Below are 15,112 nucleotides of genomic sequence, written 5' to 3'. Positions count from 1 at the left end.
AGCCAACTCTGATGTCCTGAGTGGGCAGACGAGAACGGCACCTTTTCGAAAAGGGTAGGGCAGGCTCTAGGCCATCCTCAGGTGTTTCTAATTATCAGTGCTTTAGGTGGAACGGTTAAAGAGTGGGTACGATTTGCCCAAGGCTGACTGTACCGTAAACCTTGATTAGGTACAGACTCTAAACCATTTATAAATATCCGTACAACTGACCAGTTAGAAGGGCCAAGAGGACCCAGATGAAAAGCAAAAGCTGGACAGGGAGTCCCTGTGCTTCAAGGTGGTCCAGCTTCCAGGGTCACAGAGATTCAAGGCCTTGCTGAACTCAACCACATGTATCTCTTCCTCCACTTCCCAACCCCCGTCTCAATCATCAGACTCCGCACAATCACACACGAAACCCAGAACGCTGTAGCGTTCTTCCTGGAAACACCACCGCATCTCTCTTTCCCCTCCCCTCTCCCTCCTCTCACTGCTCTGTCCATTACTATACTTGACACTTTAAATGAAGTCATTTACTTCCGTGATACTGTGTGAATGAAATACGGAAAGAACCGATTTGGGCAAATGCTTAAACTCCTCTGTACAAAGATGCGCATTCAGTATTGTCATAGATAATGGATTTGAAGGAAAATTGGGAAAACATCCACATGCATTAAAATGACGAAGGAGAGCTATAGTTACTGGCGTGGAATGATAGCCATGATAGAGTGCACGAAAAAATTCAGAAGTAAACAGAATGTACCCTATCCATTTATTATTCTTTCAACAAATATTTAACATGCAAGTACTATTCTAGTCATCAAGACGAGATAGGGAACATCGTTTCTACTCATGAGAGCTTACAGTCTGTTGAGGGCGTGCACATTAATCAAATAATAGTATAAATAAATACATAACTTAAAACTGATAAGTACCATGAAGCAAAAATGCAGGATACTCTGAGTATACAACAGAAGAAAAAAAACAACCTACTTCCATTAGTAAAAACTGCCTTTGTATGTCATGTGTGTATATGTATCTATAGGTATAGAAGGAAAAAAAAACTAGGGCCAGGTATGGTGGTGCACGCCTATAACCCTAGTGGTTCTGGGGGCTGAGATAGGAAGATCACAGGTTTGAAGCCAGCCTCAGAGACTTAGCAAGGCTATAAGCACTCTAGTGAGAATCTGTCGCAAAATAAAAAATAAAAAGGGCTGGGAGTGTGGCTCAATGGTTAGGCATCCAATCCCTGGTACCAAACAAACAAACAAACAAAAACTCCTAGGCATGTAGAGAAAATTCTAAAAAACTAAAATGTTGTGGAAACCAGAAGTAATTACAAGAGTCATTATCCCTGAATGATGGTACTTTTCTTTTCAGCACATTAAGACCTTTCTGAGGTTACCAACTTTCTTTGGTAATCAGGAAAATAAAAATTTTTTAAAAATTTAATTTGACTTTCTTACTAAGTTTGTCTTATTTGGTTTTCTCATTTATATGTCAGGCTACCTTAAGATTTAGAGTTTTCAACTCTTTTTTGTTGTTGTTTGTTTTTTTCCTTTTAAGGTAAAATAAGACTATTTCCTGACTTGGAAAAATAAAAGGGAGCCAGGAAGACACCCTCCCCCAGGGGACATGGTTTCCCATCCAGCCAAAGCCTGTGCATCAGTTATATTTCAATATGAAAATCCTCAAATGGCTATTAAATTGCTTCTCAGTTCTCAGAAAGATATACAGAAATTAACTTGTGACATATTTTGATCTCTTTATAATTTATCTCTAGTATTTACAACTATTCCCAATGTTTTTAGTAGCTCAGCCTTGAGCTTTAGTTTAAGGCAAGAGTTGGAAGGATCCTGCTTGCACCTCTTGTTAACAAGAGATCTTCTGGTTGGACTCCCAAAGCTCTTTCCCACGAGGAACACAAAGTGTCAGACAGCCTCCGCATCCAGGTGACTCGGTGGATGCCCTGGCCACTGCCTGTCCACAAGGGCTTACTATAAACATCATAGTTCCTATTAAAATGCTGATATGGGGGTTTTCTGTTTTGTTTTTATGAAAGGCATATGTTCATCGTCATAAGGAGCATTATTTAAATAAAGAGGGGGGACTAAGAAGAAAATTCGAAACTGTCCCCCAAATTCTGCCACTGTCAGTAGTATGGTGAACGTAAACTTTATCCATGTATAGACAGAAACCCACTGGTGTAATTTTAATGGGATCACTTGCTTCTTTTTAAAAATGAGAATGAAGAACGGTATGCAAAGCTTAAAAATAAGTAGATCTTAACTCAGGGTTATAAACCAGGATCATGAGTTGCCTCATGATGGCTTCAGGGAGCCAGTGATGTTCTATTCTTTGAGCTGGGTGCTCATTACAAGATTGTGCTCATTCTGCAAAAATGTGAGTTGTACATTTATGATTTATGCACTGTTTCAGTTTCTATGTTATCTTAATTTTTTTTTCACTTAAAAAAAAAACCCTCTGGTTAAGTTAATCAATGCTCCAAACAGATGAAGATGAGAGGCAGGGAGAGGAAACATAAAATCCAAATACCAGTGAAATGCATTTTTAGGCAGTATTTATTTTCAGTACCTTAAAATTAATCCATTATTTATGATTGCACTTTTGCACAAATTTAATTGGGCAATTCTTCTGAGTCCTAGATTGGGTAAATGGGTATTGACTTTTTTTTAAATGGCATTAAACCTAAGTTATAAACATGATTTTACCCCGAACCTCCTTGTTGAATGAACAAACACTGGTGAAGTCTTAGGTGTAGCAACATTTGCAATATACCTATGCTGAGAAGCCACACTTTCTGTGAACTTATTAACCAGCCATAGTCCATCAGATACATTAAAACTACGTGGGTAAAGCAGAAATTAGTTAAGAAGTGAGATTTAAGATCACACAGGTTGATTCCCCCTTCTTCCTCATTCTTCAATAAAATCTTTCTTTATCCACATATTAAAACACTCATACATGGCTTGTTATATTTTGATTTCACCACTGAAACCAAAAGAAGCACAGTAATGCAATAAATGAGGGGAAATAATCCAAGCTGTTTTGCAACACATCATATGAATGCAAACAAGGTTATTTTCAGAATCCAAACACCAAATTTCTCCAAATAGATATGTTCTCCCTTCTAAAGTGGGGCCACATCAAGGAGGATGACTCAGATTGTGGGTTTCAGGGAGACTGGGCACTTCATAGAACCAATAAAGAGATGCTCAGAGCAGAGAACTTAGGGGTCTAGAATGTAAACTGAGAATGCTATCTGGACTGCTAAATCTACAGAGCAAGTTAGAGATGAACGCTAGTAGGAATCAGAGAGTTCCTATGAGGAATGAAAGAGGATTGTTAAATCAAGAAAATGCAAAGAAAGGAAGGGCAAACTTTGACTATATTATAAGCTCAACCTGAAATACCTAAGAAAAAAATTTTTTTAATTTATTTTGGGGGGCACTAGGGCTTAAACCCAAGGTCTCAAACATGCTAGGCAGTGCTTTGCCACTCAGCTACAACCCCAGCCCCAAATTACCTAAGGAAGTTTTGCTCACATTTACAATTGCTGTCAAGAGTAGCAAAATGAACCATGCCCTTTCTCTTGAAATCCTCTAAGCACTTCCCCAGAGACTTCATCCATCTCAAACCTATTTAATTTTTAGACTATCCAGCTAATTAGTTTCTTTATTCTAGTCTTGTATCTATCATATTGATTTTACAATCAACATTAAGCTTAATCATCAACTACTTCAATGGCATTTTCCCTAGCATCCCATGTTGCCCTTTTGTCTTGTCACCTGAAGGGACCAGTGTAGCATCCATAGTGAAACACCAATATCCACCGATGCTGCCTCATTAGGTGAAAACTTGAACCAAGCTCGTATTTGCTCATTTTTTCAGCTTTGCACTCCCCTTTACCCATCATATAAGTAATTTCTTCACTGAAGACCACAGAAGAATGAATGAGAGATCACTCATCCTCATTATATTGCTGATATCATGTGTCATGTATAGTTCTAATGCTCTTAACACCACCTTTAAGAAGAAACTAAAAACCAACCAACACATTTCACTCCCTCTTCCCCACAGTCTGCATTTTATCCATTCTATTAATAAAAACACTCATACCTTTATCATGTGTACTATGGCTTGAGGAATGGATTTGGGGAGAGAGGTTTTTTGTAAACACTTTCTCCTCCTCATCTTTATATGCATCTTATCAGTGTGCCTGAAAGTTATCCACTATAGAGAAAACAGCACTGCAGCCATTAGCACCTTCTCAGGAATATATTCAAAAGGACACTGTGTGGCTACTCACTTGAAATACCTCACTGGACTTGGGTAATGTGTGTGTGTGTGTGTGTGTGTGTGTGTGTGTGTGTGTATTATTATATTTTGCACATATGAGAGGAGCCTATAGTCTGTTACCCACAGTCCAATATATAAAACAATATATATCATATGTAGATATATCCTATGTTTTATATAATATATATGTGTGTGCATGTCATATAGACTTTTTCTTCCTTAATTCATACCTTTATTTTTGATTCAATAACACATAAAAATTACTATGTTTAAGGCACTGTAATGGTCTGAATATTTTTTTCTCTCCAAATTCATGGGCTGAATGAACCCTAATCCCCAACCTTTGGGAGGTGATAAGGTCCTGGGGGCTTTGCTCTCATGAAAGGGATTAATGCTTTTATGAAAGACCCCAGGATTCTAGCTAGCCCCTCTACCATGTGAGGATACAGCTAGGAGGAGCCATATATGAAGCACAGAGCCCATACCCATACCAAATGTGTGGCAGCCTTGATCTTGGATTAACCAGTCTACAGAACTGTAAGAGATAAATTTATATTCTTTGTAAGAAACCCAGGATAAGATACATTTTTATAGCAGCCTGAGCAGACTAAGTCATACACCGTACCTGGTAACATAAGAATTACAACAAGACAACATATTCCCTTTCCTCAAATGCCAGTCTTAGCCTTTCTCCTTCACATTTTGCATCCGATGAGTTCAGGTGGAATTTCCCTTCATGTCATGTCCTGTTTTGATTTCTTTTTCATTTTCTCAATCTTTATTTAAATTACTTGTCTCTAGGTAATTTCAAAAGCTTTCTTCTAGCTGGGTGCAGTGGCACCCGCCTGTAATCTCAGTGGTTTGGGAGGCTGAGACAGGAGGATCCAGAGAGTTCAAAGCCAGCCTCAGCAACAGTGAGGTACTAAGCAACTCAGTGAGACCCTGTCTCTAAATAAAATATAAAATAGGGCTGAAGATGTGGCTCAAGGGTTGAATGTCCTGAGTTCAATCCCCAGTACAAAAAAAAAAACAAACTAAAACCAAAAACACCTACTTTATCAAACATACAAACATATCAATGAAATCCCCACAATGATCCAATGGAATAAGACTCATTATGCCCATTTTTTCAGATAAGAAGACTAAAAGAGTCATTTTTTAAAAACTACTATCTAAAATCTCACAGCTAATAAGGGGGATAGCACAGAAATTTAACTCTATATCTAAGCAAATCTAAACCCTCTTCCCATAATATTAGACTATCTCCCAGTTAGACAGCTATTTAAAGGGGACTGGCCAGAATGGGAATATAAGGCAGGCATTCCAGTGTTGTGTGTGCTATGGTTTGGATGGGGTTTGTCCCTCAAGGGTTTATGTGTTGAAAGTTTGGTCCTCAGCATGGAGATATTGGAAGGCAGAACCTAAAGGGAGGTCCTTGGGTCACTGGATACTGCCCTCAAAAGGTATTAGGGTATTTCTCAGGGAAGCCCGACACAGTTTTGAGGAGAGCAAGTTGTCATAAAAGCCCGAGCCTGACCCTGAATTGCTGCCTGGCTTCCTGCCTAGGGATGTGAGCCACCTGCCATGAGGTCCTCAACAGAGCCATGCAGATAGATGATGATGCCACATCCTTGAACCTCCAGAGCTGTGAGCTAAATAAACCTTCCTCAGTTGCAAAGTTAGCCTGCCTCAGGTATTTCAATAGAGTTACAAAAACAAAGGTATACAGTATGCAAGCGACAAGAAAGTAAAAGAGGTTACGTTGAAAAGAAAGAACAGAGGAAACAAGAAGGGCAAAGATGAGTGAATTTTGAAGCTGAATCACTGAAGGTCTCTAATTTACTGCCACATGTTTGCTTAGACCTGCTTCCCCTCCTCTCTATCTTGGAAATAGTATGATGAGGTGGTTTAAGGAGTAAGGGTCCCCTCCCCCGCAACAGAGCCAGTCTGCATTTGTTCCCACCCTGGAACCCCTAATTCCTAGGTGTGTGTCCTTCAGAAGCCATGGGCCTTACCTCAATACAATAGGAACAATACTCACATGTATAAAATACATAGCACACAGCTTAAAATATTTGTGAAATATTATTGAAGAATAACCACACATTACCCTTGCTTTGAAATAACTTATAGTTGTTTGCAATCAACTATAGATAGATTTAATTATTTTCATTCACTTTACACTTATAAATAAAACAACAAAAGTAATCAGAAGCCAGAGCCCTAGCAGAACTGGCTTATTTGCTGTAACACTCAGCAAGCTCTGACATGTTCCTGATTCTAATGAGGTCAAGGAGATTGTTTTAAACAGAGAGAGCATCTTTTTCTCTTGGAAGTCAGATACCTGATCACATTTGCATGATAAGAAACATGATTAGTTTCCATTCATCATGGAGAAGACTTAATGAAAATCTAATCTATAGATTTACCCCCTCCCTATCCTTTCCAATTAAAGGGTATTTTTGTTTTTCAACCCAATTCTCTCTTACAGAATTCTCAAGAAAATGAAAGGTGAAATAGGGTTCCCTACCCAAAAGTTAGCTCACTAAAATGTCTTCACTGTTAAAAATGTGACCATTTAAAAAAAATATTTAAATTAGTGCATTATACATCATAGGTTCATCTTGAAATATTCATAGATGCTTATAACACAGTTTTCTTCATTTCAATCCCCAATACTTCCTCTTTGCCTCCCTTCCTCCCTCTCCCTGATCCCTTCCTCTACACTATTATCTTCCTTTTATATAATAACAGCATCCACCAGTAAGAGCTCATTTAGACCAAGGGTCTTATTTTAATGTACAATTGGATAATTCTTTCCAACCTTCTAAGCAGTAGTTAGATCACATATCCAGAGAATGGCCTGGATGCCAACACAAGTCACACTCCCCATCACATCCCTCCTCCAACCTCAAAGGCAAGTTCCCTCTCTTTGGAGGTCTATACATTTTCATTCATCAGGTTGTATTATTGCACTTCAATGATCTCAGCCCCTGACTTGCTCATTTTCTCCCTGAATCTCATAAAACACTGCCACCATGTTTCTGTGTAGGCTCCAAGTGTGCAGGCAGGGGATTTTATCTGCATTTCAGCTTGGTCCTTGGTAATCCTCTCAGGAATGTTCTCAGGCCAATGCAGAGAAGAAAAGAATTAGTATGCCTCAAAAATTCAGGCAAAACAAGCCAAAGCACTGAGTCCCTTTTCACCCTCTTGCTGGACATGCTGATTTCTTTTACCCACCCTGTTGGATGGAGGAGAAATAGGTGGGGTTTACAGTTCTCAACAGGTTAGCAGAACTGCTAAAATGGGGGCAATGACAAATGGCACCAGATGTTGACAAAGAAGAGACAAACTGGACCTTGTCTTTGCAACTTTATTTCTAAGGTCTGTGTGCTTCTGAGTGATTGAGAACTCCAGAGTGAGGGTAAATACGGTATTCTCCGAAACCTGAATCCCAGTTTTCCCTTTCCTGAGTTGTTAGAAAGTCAGACACTTCTAAAAATTCCACACCCCATCAGCAGTCTCTTCATTCATCTGGATTATAAATGGAATAATCATTTCCCACACATCAGCTGTGCAGTCAAATAAGTATATTTCAGGCATTCCATTTATGCAATAATAGGTTTTATTTTCTTTTAAAAGTTATGTAATATTATTACCAGTGTCCTTCATCCCTTAATTCTTTAAAGAAAATGTCTAGAAGCTCCATTGCCATCAATCCTTCCCCTTCTACTTACTCCCAATTGTCCCCCCTGTATCATAGGTGATTGAGAAGAAGCACTTGCAAAAATCACTCAGACAGCACAGCCTGTGAGATCAACATGGTTATTTCCCCTGTGAATTCTAAATCCTTTTCTAAAGACCTCAGATTAAGGTGTACCTCACCCTGGCAATATTTGCTGAAGTGAATCAAACAAACTTCCTTAAAAGTCACATAGCACTTTCTTTTAAAACAAGGGCTCCCATTGTCACTGCCTGCATAAGATAGTTTTAAAAGAAAAAAATGAAATCACTTAGAAGTTTGCTCTAGTAACGTTTAGTGTCTCCAGTAAACACTGACGCTCACAGACCTGTGACAACTCATTAGGCAGAAAGGAAAGGTGCCTTCATCTGAATGGGTTTATACCCTCCATATGAAAATATCAAGAAAACTGCCAAAGATTTCTTTGAGATGTCTCATGGAAATTACAATTACTTTCAAAGGGAAGAGTGCACTTCAGAGACCATATTAATCAGGGATTACGTTTGAGGTCACTGTGGGACTGTCCTTCCCTGGCAGAACCCAGCAAATGGTCCTTATTAATTATGAGGCATGATTACCCCTGACGCAAAAGGAATCATTTTTCAAAAATCAGTTCTCTGGTGGCAAGTGTGTTCTTGCCCTTCTAGTAAAAAAGTGACAGTGCCCCAGAGCCCGAGTGGCTGTGCAGGCTCATGATCTCAACAGCCATTTTCACCAACAGACGCTAATTATTCATTCCCAGGTAACAAATGAAGTCTGTAGAAAACTCCCGGAGTTTCTTACCATTGCGATCCAATCCTCCCTCCTGGCAGAGTGGAGCAGCCGGAGCTGTTGCTGATGTGCTTCTTCCGTCAGCCACTGGAGCCTTCGGAGGCAGAGAAGGTTTCATGTAGTACAAATGTATTGCCACCGATTATATCTCAGTCCCTCAATTGCTGGCCTCGGTGCTTTGGAAATCAGCCAAACCAAGCTCGAAGAGAAAGGGCTGCAGCTTGCAATTTCAGAATTTCCCCTGGAATGTGCTCTTAAAAACGCGGGCCCCTCATTTAGCATTTTAGCAAATCCTGAGGACTGCTACATTCAATTATGCTTCTTTCTGTTTTGCTTTTAAACTAAGATGAGTTGTGTTGCTTGTGGAATGAAATTATGCCAAAGAGCTCAAGCTCACCCAGGGGATGCAGGAGAACCACAAGGATGTCTACCACACTTCCAACCTGAGCAGAAACGTCTGCTGTTCCGATCAGGGTACAGGAGAATCTGCCTAGACAGAGAGGAAGGAAGAGGGACCCAGCTGCAGAGCACTCCATGCTTACAACAGCCCAGCCATCGGTGGGTGTTTGCACAGTCCAGACTAAATCATTTGGTATGGCGCTGTCAGTTCTGAACAGGTGGGAAGAAAAGTTCTTTGTGTATCACCACAGTGCATGGAGCACAGTGGTATCATAAAGAATAAACTTCAAGTTCTTCAAATGCAGAAACCCTATTGTCTAAGATGTGTTAAATGTAGCGTGTGTTTCTGTATCATGGTAAACTATTAGGCTGGTGGCTTTTCCTATACTTTTACCACATTTTATTGCTTAAATTTTTTGCCTCAGAAGGATTTAACCACCCAATTAGCATCCAACAGTAACTGGACCTCATCCAAAGCTCAGACCATGACTCTTTAGAATAACAGTACACTGAAGCAAAAATATCTATTGATTGCCAAATTGTTTCCTTTCCCTCTCCACTTGTAAGTTCCAGGTGGATAGTTACCATGTTTCTCTTGTTCACTTTTGTATCCCCACTCTATATCTATTCTATTATAAGGTATTTACTAGTTGAATTAATTAATGTACTATTTTCCCAGAACTGTTGGATATGTTGGTAGAGTTCCATATGATAGGTAAAAATTCCTTTTACTTAGAGCCTGATGTACACTGTATTAATCAGGGCTTATGTTTGAAGTCCGTGGGACTGTTCTTCCCTGGCAGAAACCAGAAAAAGGTCCTTATCAAAGATGAGGCACCATTACCGCTGATGTGAAAGGAATCATTTTTCGAAATGAGTTCTCTTGTGACAAGGGTATTCTTGTCCTTCTAATGAAAAAGTAACCCCAGAGCTCAAGTGGCTGTATCCCCACCATGGTATCTATTCCATTGTATGATATTTACCAGAAGAATCAATTATTATTTTCCCAGAATTATTAAAAATGTTGGCAGCGTCCCACAGATTAGCAAAATCCCTTCTCTTTATTCTAAGCAAAAACACAAACAAAAAAAGCAAAGCGTCACAAAACCCCACTTCAAATTATACTATAGAACTATAGTAACAAAATCTGCATGGAACTGGCATAAAAAGAGATACTCAGACCAATGGAAAAGAAAAGAACACACAGAGAACAACCCACACAGATAAAGTCATCTGATCCTTGACCAAGATGCCAAAAACATATGTTGGAGAAAAGATAGCCTTTTTAACAAGTGGTGCTAGGAAAATTAGACAGTCATATGTAGAAGAATGAAATTAGATCACTGTCTCAGCCTGCAAGAAAGTCAACTCAAAATGAATTAAAGACCTGTAAATTAGTACTGAAAATTTGCAACTACTAGAAGAAAATGTAGATACAACACTCCAACATATGGGCAAAGATAACAACTTCCTCAATAGGACTCTTAAAGCTCAGGAAATAATACCAAGAGTTAATAAACGGGATAGCATCAAATTAAAAAAAAAATCTTCTGCACAGCCAAAGAAATAAGAGTGTGAAAAGAGAGCCTACAGAATGGGAGAAAATCTTTGCTAGCTACTCTACCAAGACAAAATTAATATCCAGAAAATATACAAAGAACTCAAAAACCTACAACAGCAGAAAAAAATCAAATAAATGAGCAAATGAACTAAACAGACACTTCACCAAAGAAGACATACAAATGGCCAACAAATACACGAAAAATGTTCAACTAATCTTTAGCAATTAGGGAAATGCAAATCATTCTGAGATTTCATCTCATTCCAGTTAAAAGAACATCAAGAATAATAATTGCAGCAAAGGATGTAGGGGAAAAGTAACACTTTTACACTGCTGGTGGTAAATCAGTGTAACCCACTAAGGAAATCAGTATGGGGGTTCTTCAAAAGACTAGGAATAGAATCACCATCAGACCCAGCGATACCATTCCTCCATATTTAGCCTAAAGAATTAAAATCAGTATACTACAGCAATACATGCATACCCACGTTTATAGCAGCACAATTTACAACAGTCAAATTATGGAATAAGCCTAGGTAGCCATCAACAGATAAATGGATAAAGAACATGTTGTACATATACACAAAAGAATTTTATTCAGCCATAAAGAAGAAAGAGATTATGTCATTTTTTAGGAAAATAATGGAACTTGAGAGCATCATGTTAAGTAAAAGAAGACTAACTCAGAAGTCAAGGGTTATATGTTTCCTCTCATATGTGCAGGTCAGAGTGAAAAAAGAAAAAAAATTAAAAGGTTTTTTGGGGGTGGTCTCAATAAAATAGCAGGGAAACCAGAAGAGTAGAGAAAAGGGACCGGGGGAAGGAGAAGAGAGAAAGGGGAGATACTGGGAAACAATATTAACCAAATTATAATTACATTATGGGCACATATGAGTATGTAACAATAAATTCTACTTTTATGTATAAATATAGTACACCAATAAAAAATGGAAAAAAAATCTTTTGCTTGGACCCTGAGATGTTTTATTAGGTTACATTTCTTTCATAACTGCTTTTCCTTTTATCAAAAATATAACGTTCATATCCCCTCATATGGTTAGGTCTAGAAAGGTGCAGAAATAACTTCAGCCAAGCTAAACACTTGTTCCAGAGTTAATTCAACCTGTGGAATAAAATTCATACTGAAGACCAAGTGATCTGATATTTCAGAAGAGTCCAAAGTATTTATGAGGTTTGATGGCATCCAGAAGGAGCTATGACTTAACAGAGTCCAAAAAAATCAATCACATTTTCATTGCCTGTGGGCAGCGGACTTTAGAACACAAGCAGATGAGGTAGGTAAATCAGGTGCCCAGAGGAGATAATATATGGCCAAAATGCAGCTCAGGGCTTGTGCATAGTAGGTTCTAAACACTTAGGGATTACATACATTTCCTTAAAGGAGTGCTCTGCATCTCTGAGTGTCATGCACTTGTCCCTGAGGTTGCTTAATTTGGGGTCTCTTTTAATCCCTACATCCTTTCTCAAGGACACCGAAATGACTATTCCCACACTGTGCTCAGTTATACTTTTTCAGTGGAATGAGATGGTGACATCTATTGCAGTAAGACCAGGAAAAGGGCTCATCTGCCTCTTCCTACTATAGTGCCTTTGTCTTTGTGAACAATGAAAATCCCCTCAACAGCATCAGCAAACCATTACTGTGGTTTTTTTTCCCACCTGTTCTTCAAGGTGCAAAGATATGCCTTCCTGCTTGAGAAAGACATCTCTGATGGCTTCAACCCACAACAATTCTGCCTCTCTTCTGACCGGCACTCATTTCCATACCCACCTTTTAACATGTAATCACACAAGTTTTCTGACACTTCTAGGATGCCATTGTCTTTATTTTATTTTTAGGTGTTTCTAGCCAGTCTGTAAACATGCAATTCCTATTTAAAATCCATCCCTTTCCCCTTTTCCATATTGGAGCTTAAACCCAGGGCCTCACACATGCTAAGCAAGCACTCCACCATTGATCTATACCCTCAGGTCCTTAACTCTTAAATGGTATACTCCTTATAGTCAGATAAAACCAAGACTACTCACCCTGGCATATAAGGTTCTATATGGAGGGGCTCCTAAAGTTTCTTCTCCCACCACACCTACACAAGCACTTTATGCTGTAGTCACAAAGAACTGTTTGCAGTGCCCTCCAAGTGCTGTGTTCACTCATGCCTCCAGGCCTTTGCATACAGAGCACTCTCTTCCAGCACTGATTTTTACCACTTGTCCCCATGGGGACTCCTGCTCAACACTCACTGTCTGTGCCATATCCTTTCATCCTCCCCAAAGGACTGAATGACAAGCTGAAGGCAGGAGGTGCATTAAAGTCAGTGTGCACTTTCCTTCCATCTGTGTCAGAGCCCCGCACAAACCTAAGCAAATTTAAAATCTGTGCTTTTGCTGCCGTGAGAAATGCTCAGTGTATTGGCATCTTTTTCCCTAAGAAAAATTGACTTTTTCCTCAAATAAATTAACCTAGTAGAAACGACAAGAAAAAACGGATTTCTGAATAATCGTTTGTCTGTTGAATGAACTAGGATTAAATTGAAGCTAAAAAAAAAAAAATGTTTGGACACTTGTGTTAATTGAAATTGTTAGACTTCTCAGCTTGATTCCTGAATCACAGCCACCTCATTGATACCCAGCTCCAGACATCATCAGTAAGGAAGGTAAGAATTTCTGGAGAGAGAAACAGAAAAAGTTTTAGAATTTTCTATAAAACAGTCATTTGTATATTTTCATTCAAACCAATGTGGAAATTTAAAAGGATAGTCTTTTGGGGCTGGGGATGTGGCTCAAGCGGTAGCGCACTCGCCTGGCATGCGTGCGGCCCGGGTTCGATCCTCAGCACCACATACCAACAAAGATGTTGTGTCTGCCGAGAACTAAACAATAAAACATTAAAAATTCTCTCTCTCTCTCTCTCTCTCTCTCTCTCTCTCTCTCTCTCTCTCTCTCTCTCTCCTCTCTCACTCTCTCTTTAAAAAAAAAAAAAAAGGACAGTCCTTTCCTTTGTACCCCCTAAACCTGCTCTTCTCCACACCCCAACAGGTAATATATCCAGGTACAATCATAAAATGTCTGAGATCAAGGAGATGAGAGACCTGGGAGGAGTGGCTCCCTCCCCTGTGAACATGGAATATAGCACATTTACAAATGTGCTGTGGTCTGCGCCTTTATGTTCCCTTCAAAATCCACATGTTGAATCCTAATCCCCCATTATGATGCCATTAAGAGGCGGGGTCTTTAGGAGGTGACAAGGTAATGTAGGGACCCTTAAAAGAGGAACTCCACTTCTTTTATCTTCCACCACGTGAGCACACAGCAAGAAGGTGCCACCTATGAGGCAGAGACCAGGCCCCCACCAGAAACCTAACTGCCTGAATCCTGGATTTCCCAGCTTCCAAGACTGTTGTTAGCAATAAATTTCCATTGTTTATAAGACTCCACTTATGGTATTTTTGTTACAGCAGCCTGAATGAACTAAGACAAAAGGTGTATTAATAGCACCTATTTCATTTAGTGTTTTCTTAGAAGCAGATCCATTTTATCTTTTTTAATGAAATCTTTATTGCACCTTTCAAAGTTATTTAAAATGCATTTGAGAAGCCTAACAAGACATTATTACTCTCTCCACAGAGTGCTCATTATTCACTTATTCAATATGTTCAAATGTTGGTCTAGCATTAATTAAAAGTTTATTTGGCATTCCCCAAAAAAGATAATCACAAGAGAATGAAAGCTTCTATGGCTACTGTGACATCCATTTCATTTCACCACAACCCAGAGCTCTCTAGTGGACAAGAATCTAGAGAAAATAAACTAGATTTCTAATTATTCCATAGCAAAAGAATGACATTCATACAGCCCACCCTTCATTCCTAAAGAACATAAAAAGTGTTGGGGAATTATTTATCTTTCTTTGTCTCTCTCATCTCTGATTTTAAGTCCAGATTCAATCTTCCTGTATTCACCTGTTTTTCTCTGGCATTGGAGATATTTAGCCTTGCTCACCCCTGTCCAGCTGCAACCAATTCAGGCAGCAAGGCTAAGAGAGCTCAGCATGGACCAGTGATTATAGAGTCACTTAAGAATAATTGCCCAGGCAAGATGGTGCTTTCAAATTTAATCTTAAGCAAACTTAGTTTAAGAACCCTAAAGCATGTAGGATGCCTTTCCGTTTCTAATAATGTTTCAAAGGCTTCTCTTTCAATAGACTTAAACTCATGTTGGCAGAGGCATAATTAGGTCAAGGCAGGGAGAAAAAGAAAAGATCACTTTTTAAAACTGCCCCAAGACTGCCAAGCATTTGTATACATGAAGGGTAACACAGG

General features: G+C 39.1%; 1 protein-coding gene across 4 annotated transcripts in view; it reads right to left on the bottom strand.

Annotated features, from left to right (window-relative positions):
- Positions 1–15,112, bottom strand: part of Pld5 (phospholipase D family member 5) — a 397,710-nt gene that overhangs the window by 300,224 nt on the left and 82,374 nt on the right. Inside the window, exon 1 of one of the 4 annotated variants that reach the window (XM_078022986.1) lies at positions 8,825–9,374. The exons of 2 other annotated variants lie outside the window; for them this stretch is intronic. Coding sequence is in view for 1 of the 2 variants with exons in the window: in XM_078022985.1 (XP_077879111.1) it covers positions 8,825–8,827 (3 nt within the window). In the remaining variant the exon portion in view is untranslated. Of the gene's footprint in view, positions 1–8,824; positions 9,375–15,112 lie in introns of those variants that run through there. One more of the 4 variants, XM_078022985.1, reaches the window with a different exon arrangement.

Source organism: Ictidomys tridecemlineatus, chromosome 10, assembly GCF_052094955.1.
Source record: "Ictidomys tridecemlineatus isolate mIctTri1 chromosome 10, mIctTri1.hap1, whole genome shotgun sequence".
Classification (NCBI taxonomy): domain Eukaryota; kingdom Metazoa; phylum Chordata; class Mammalia; order Rodentia; family Sciuridae; genus Ictidomys; species Ictidomys tridecemlineatus.
The sequence above is the reverse complement of the archived record's forward strand: the minus strand, read 5'-3'. Positions and strand labels throughout refer to the sequence as shown.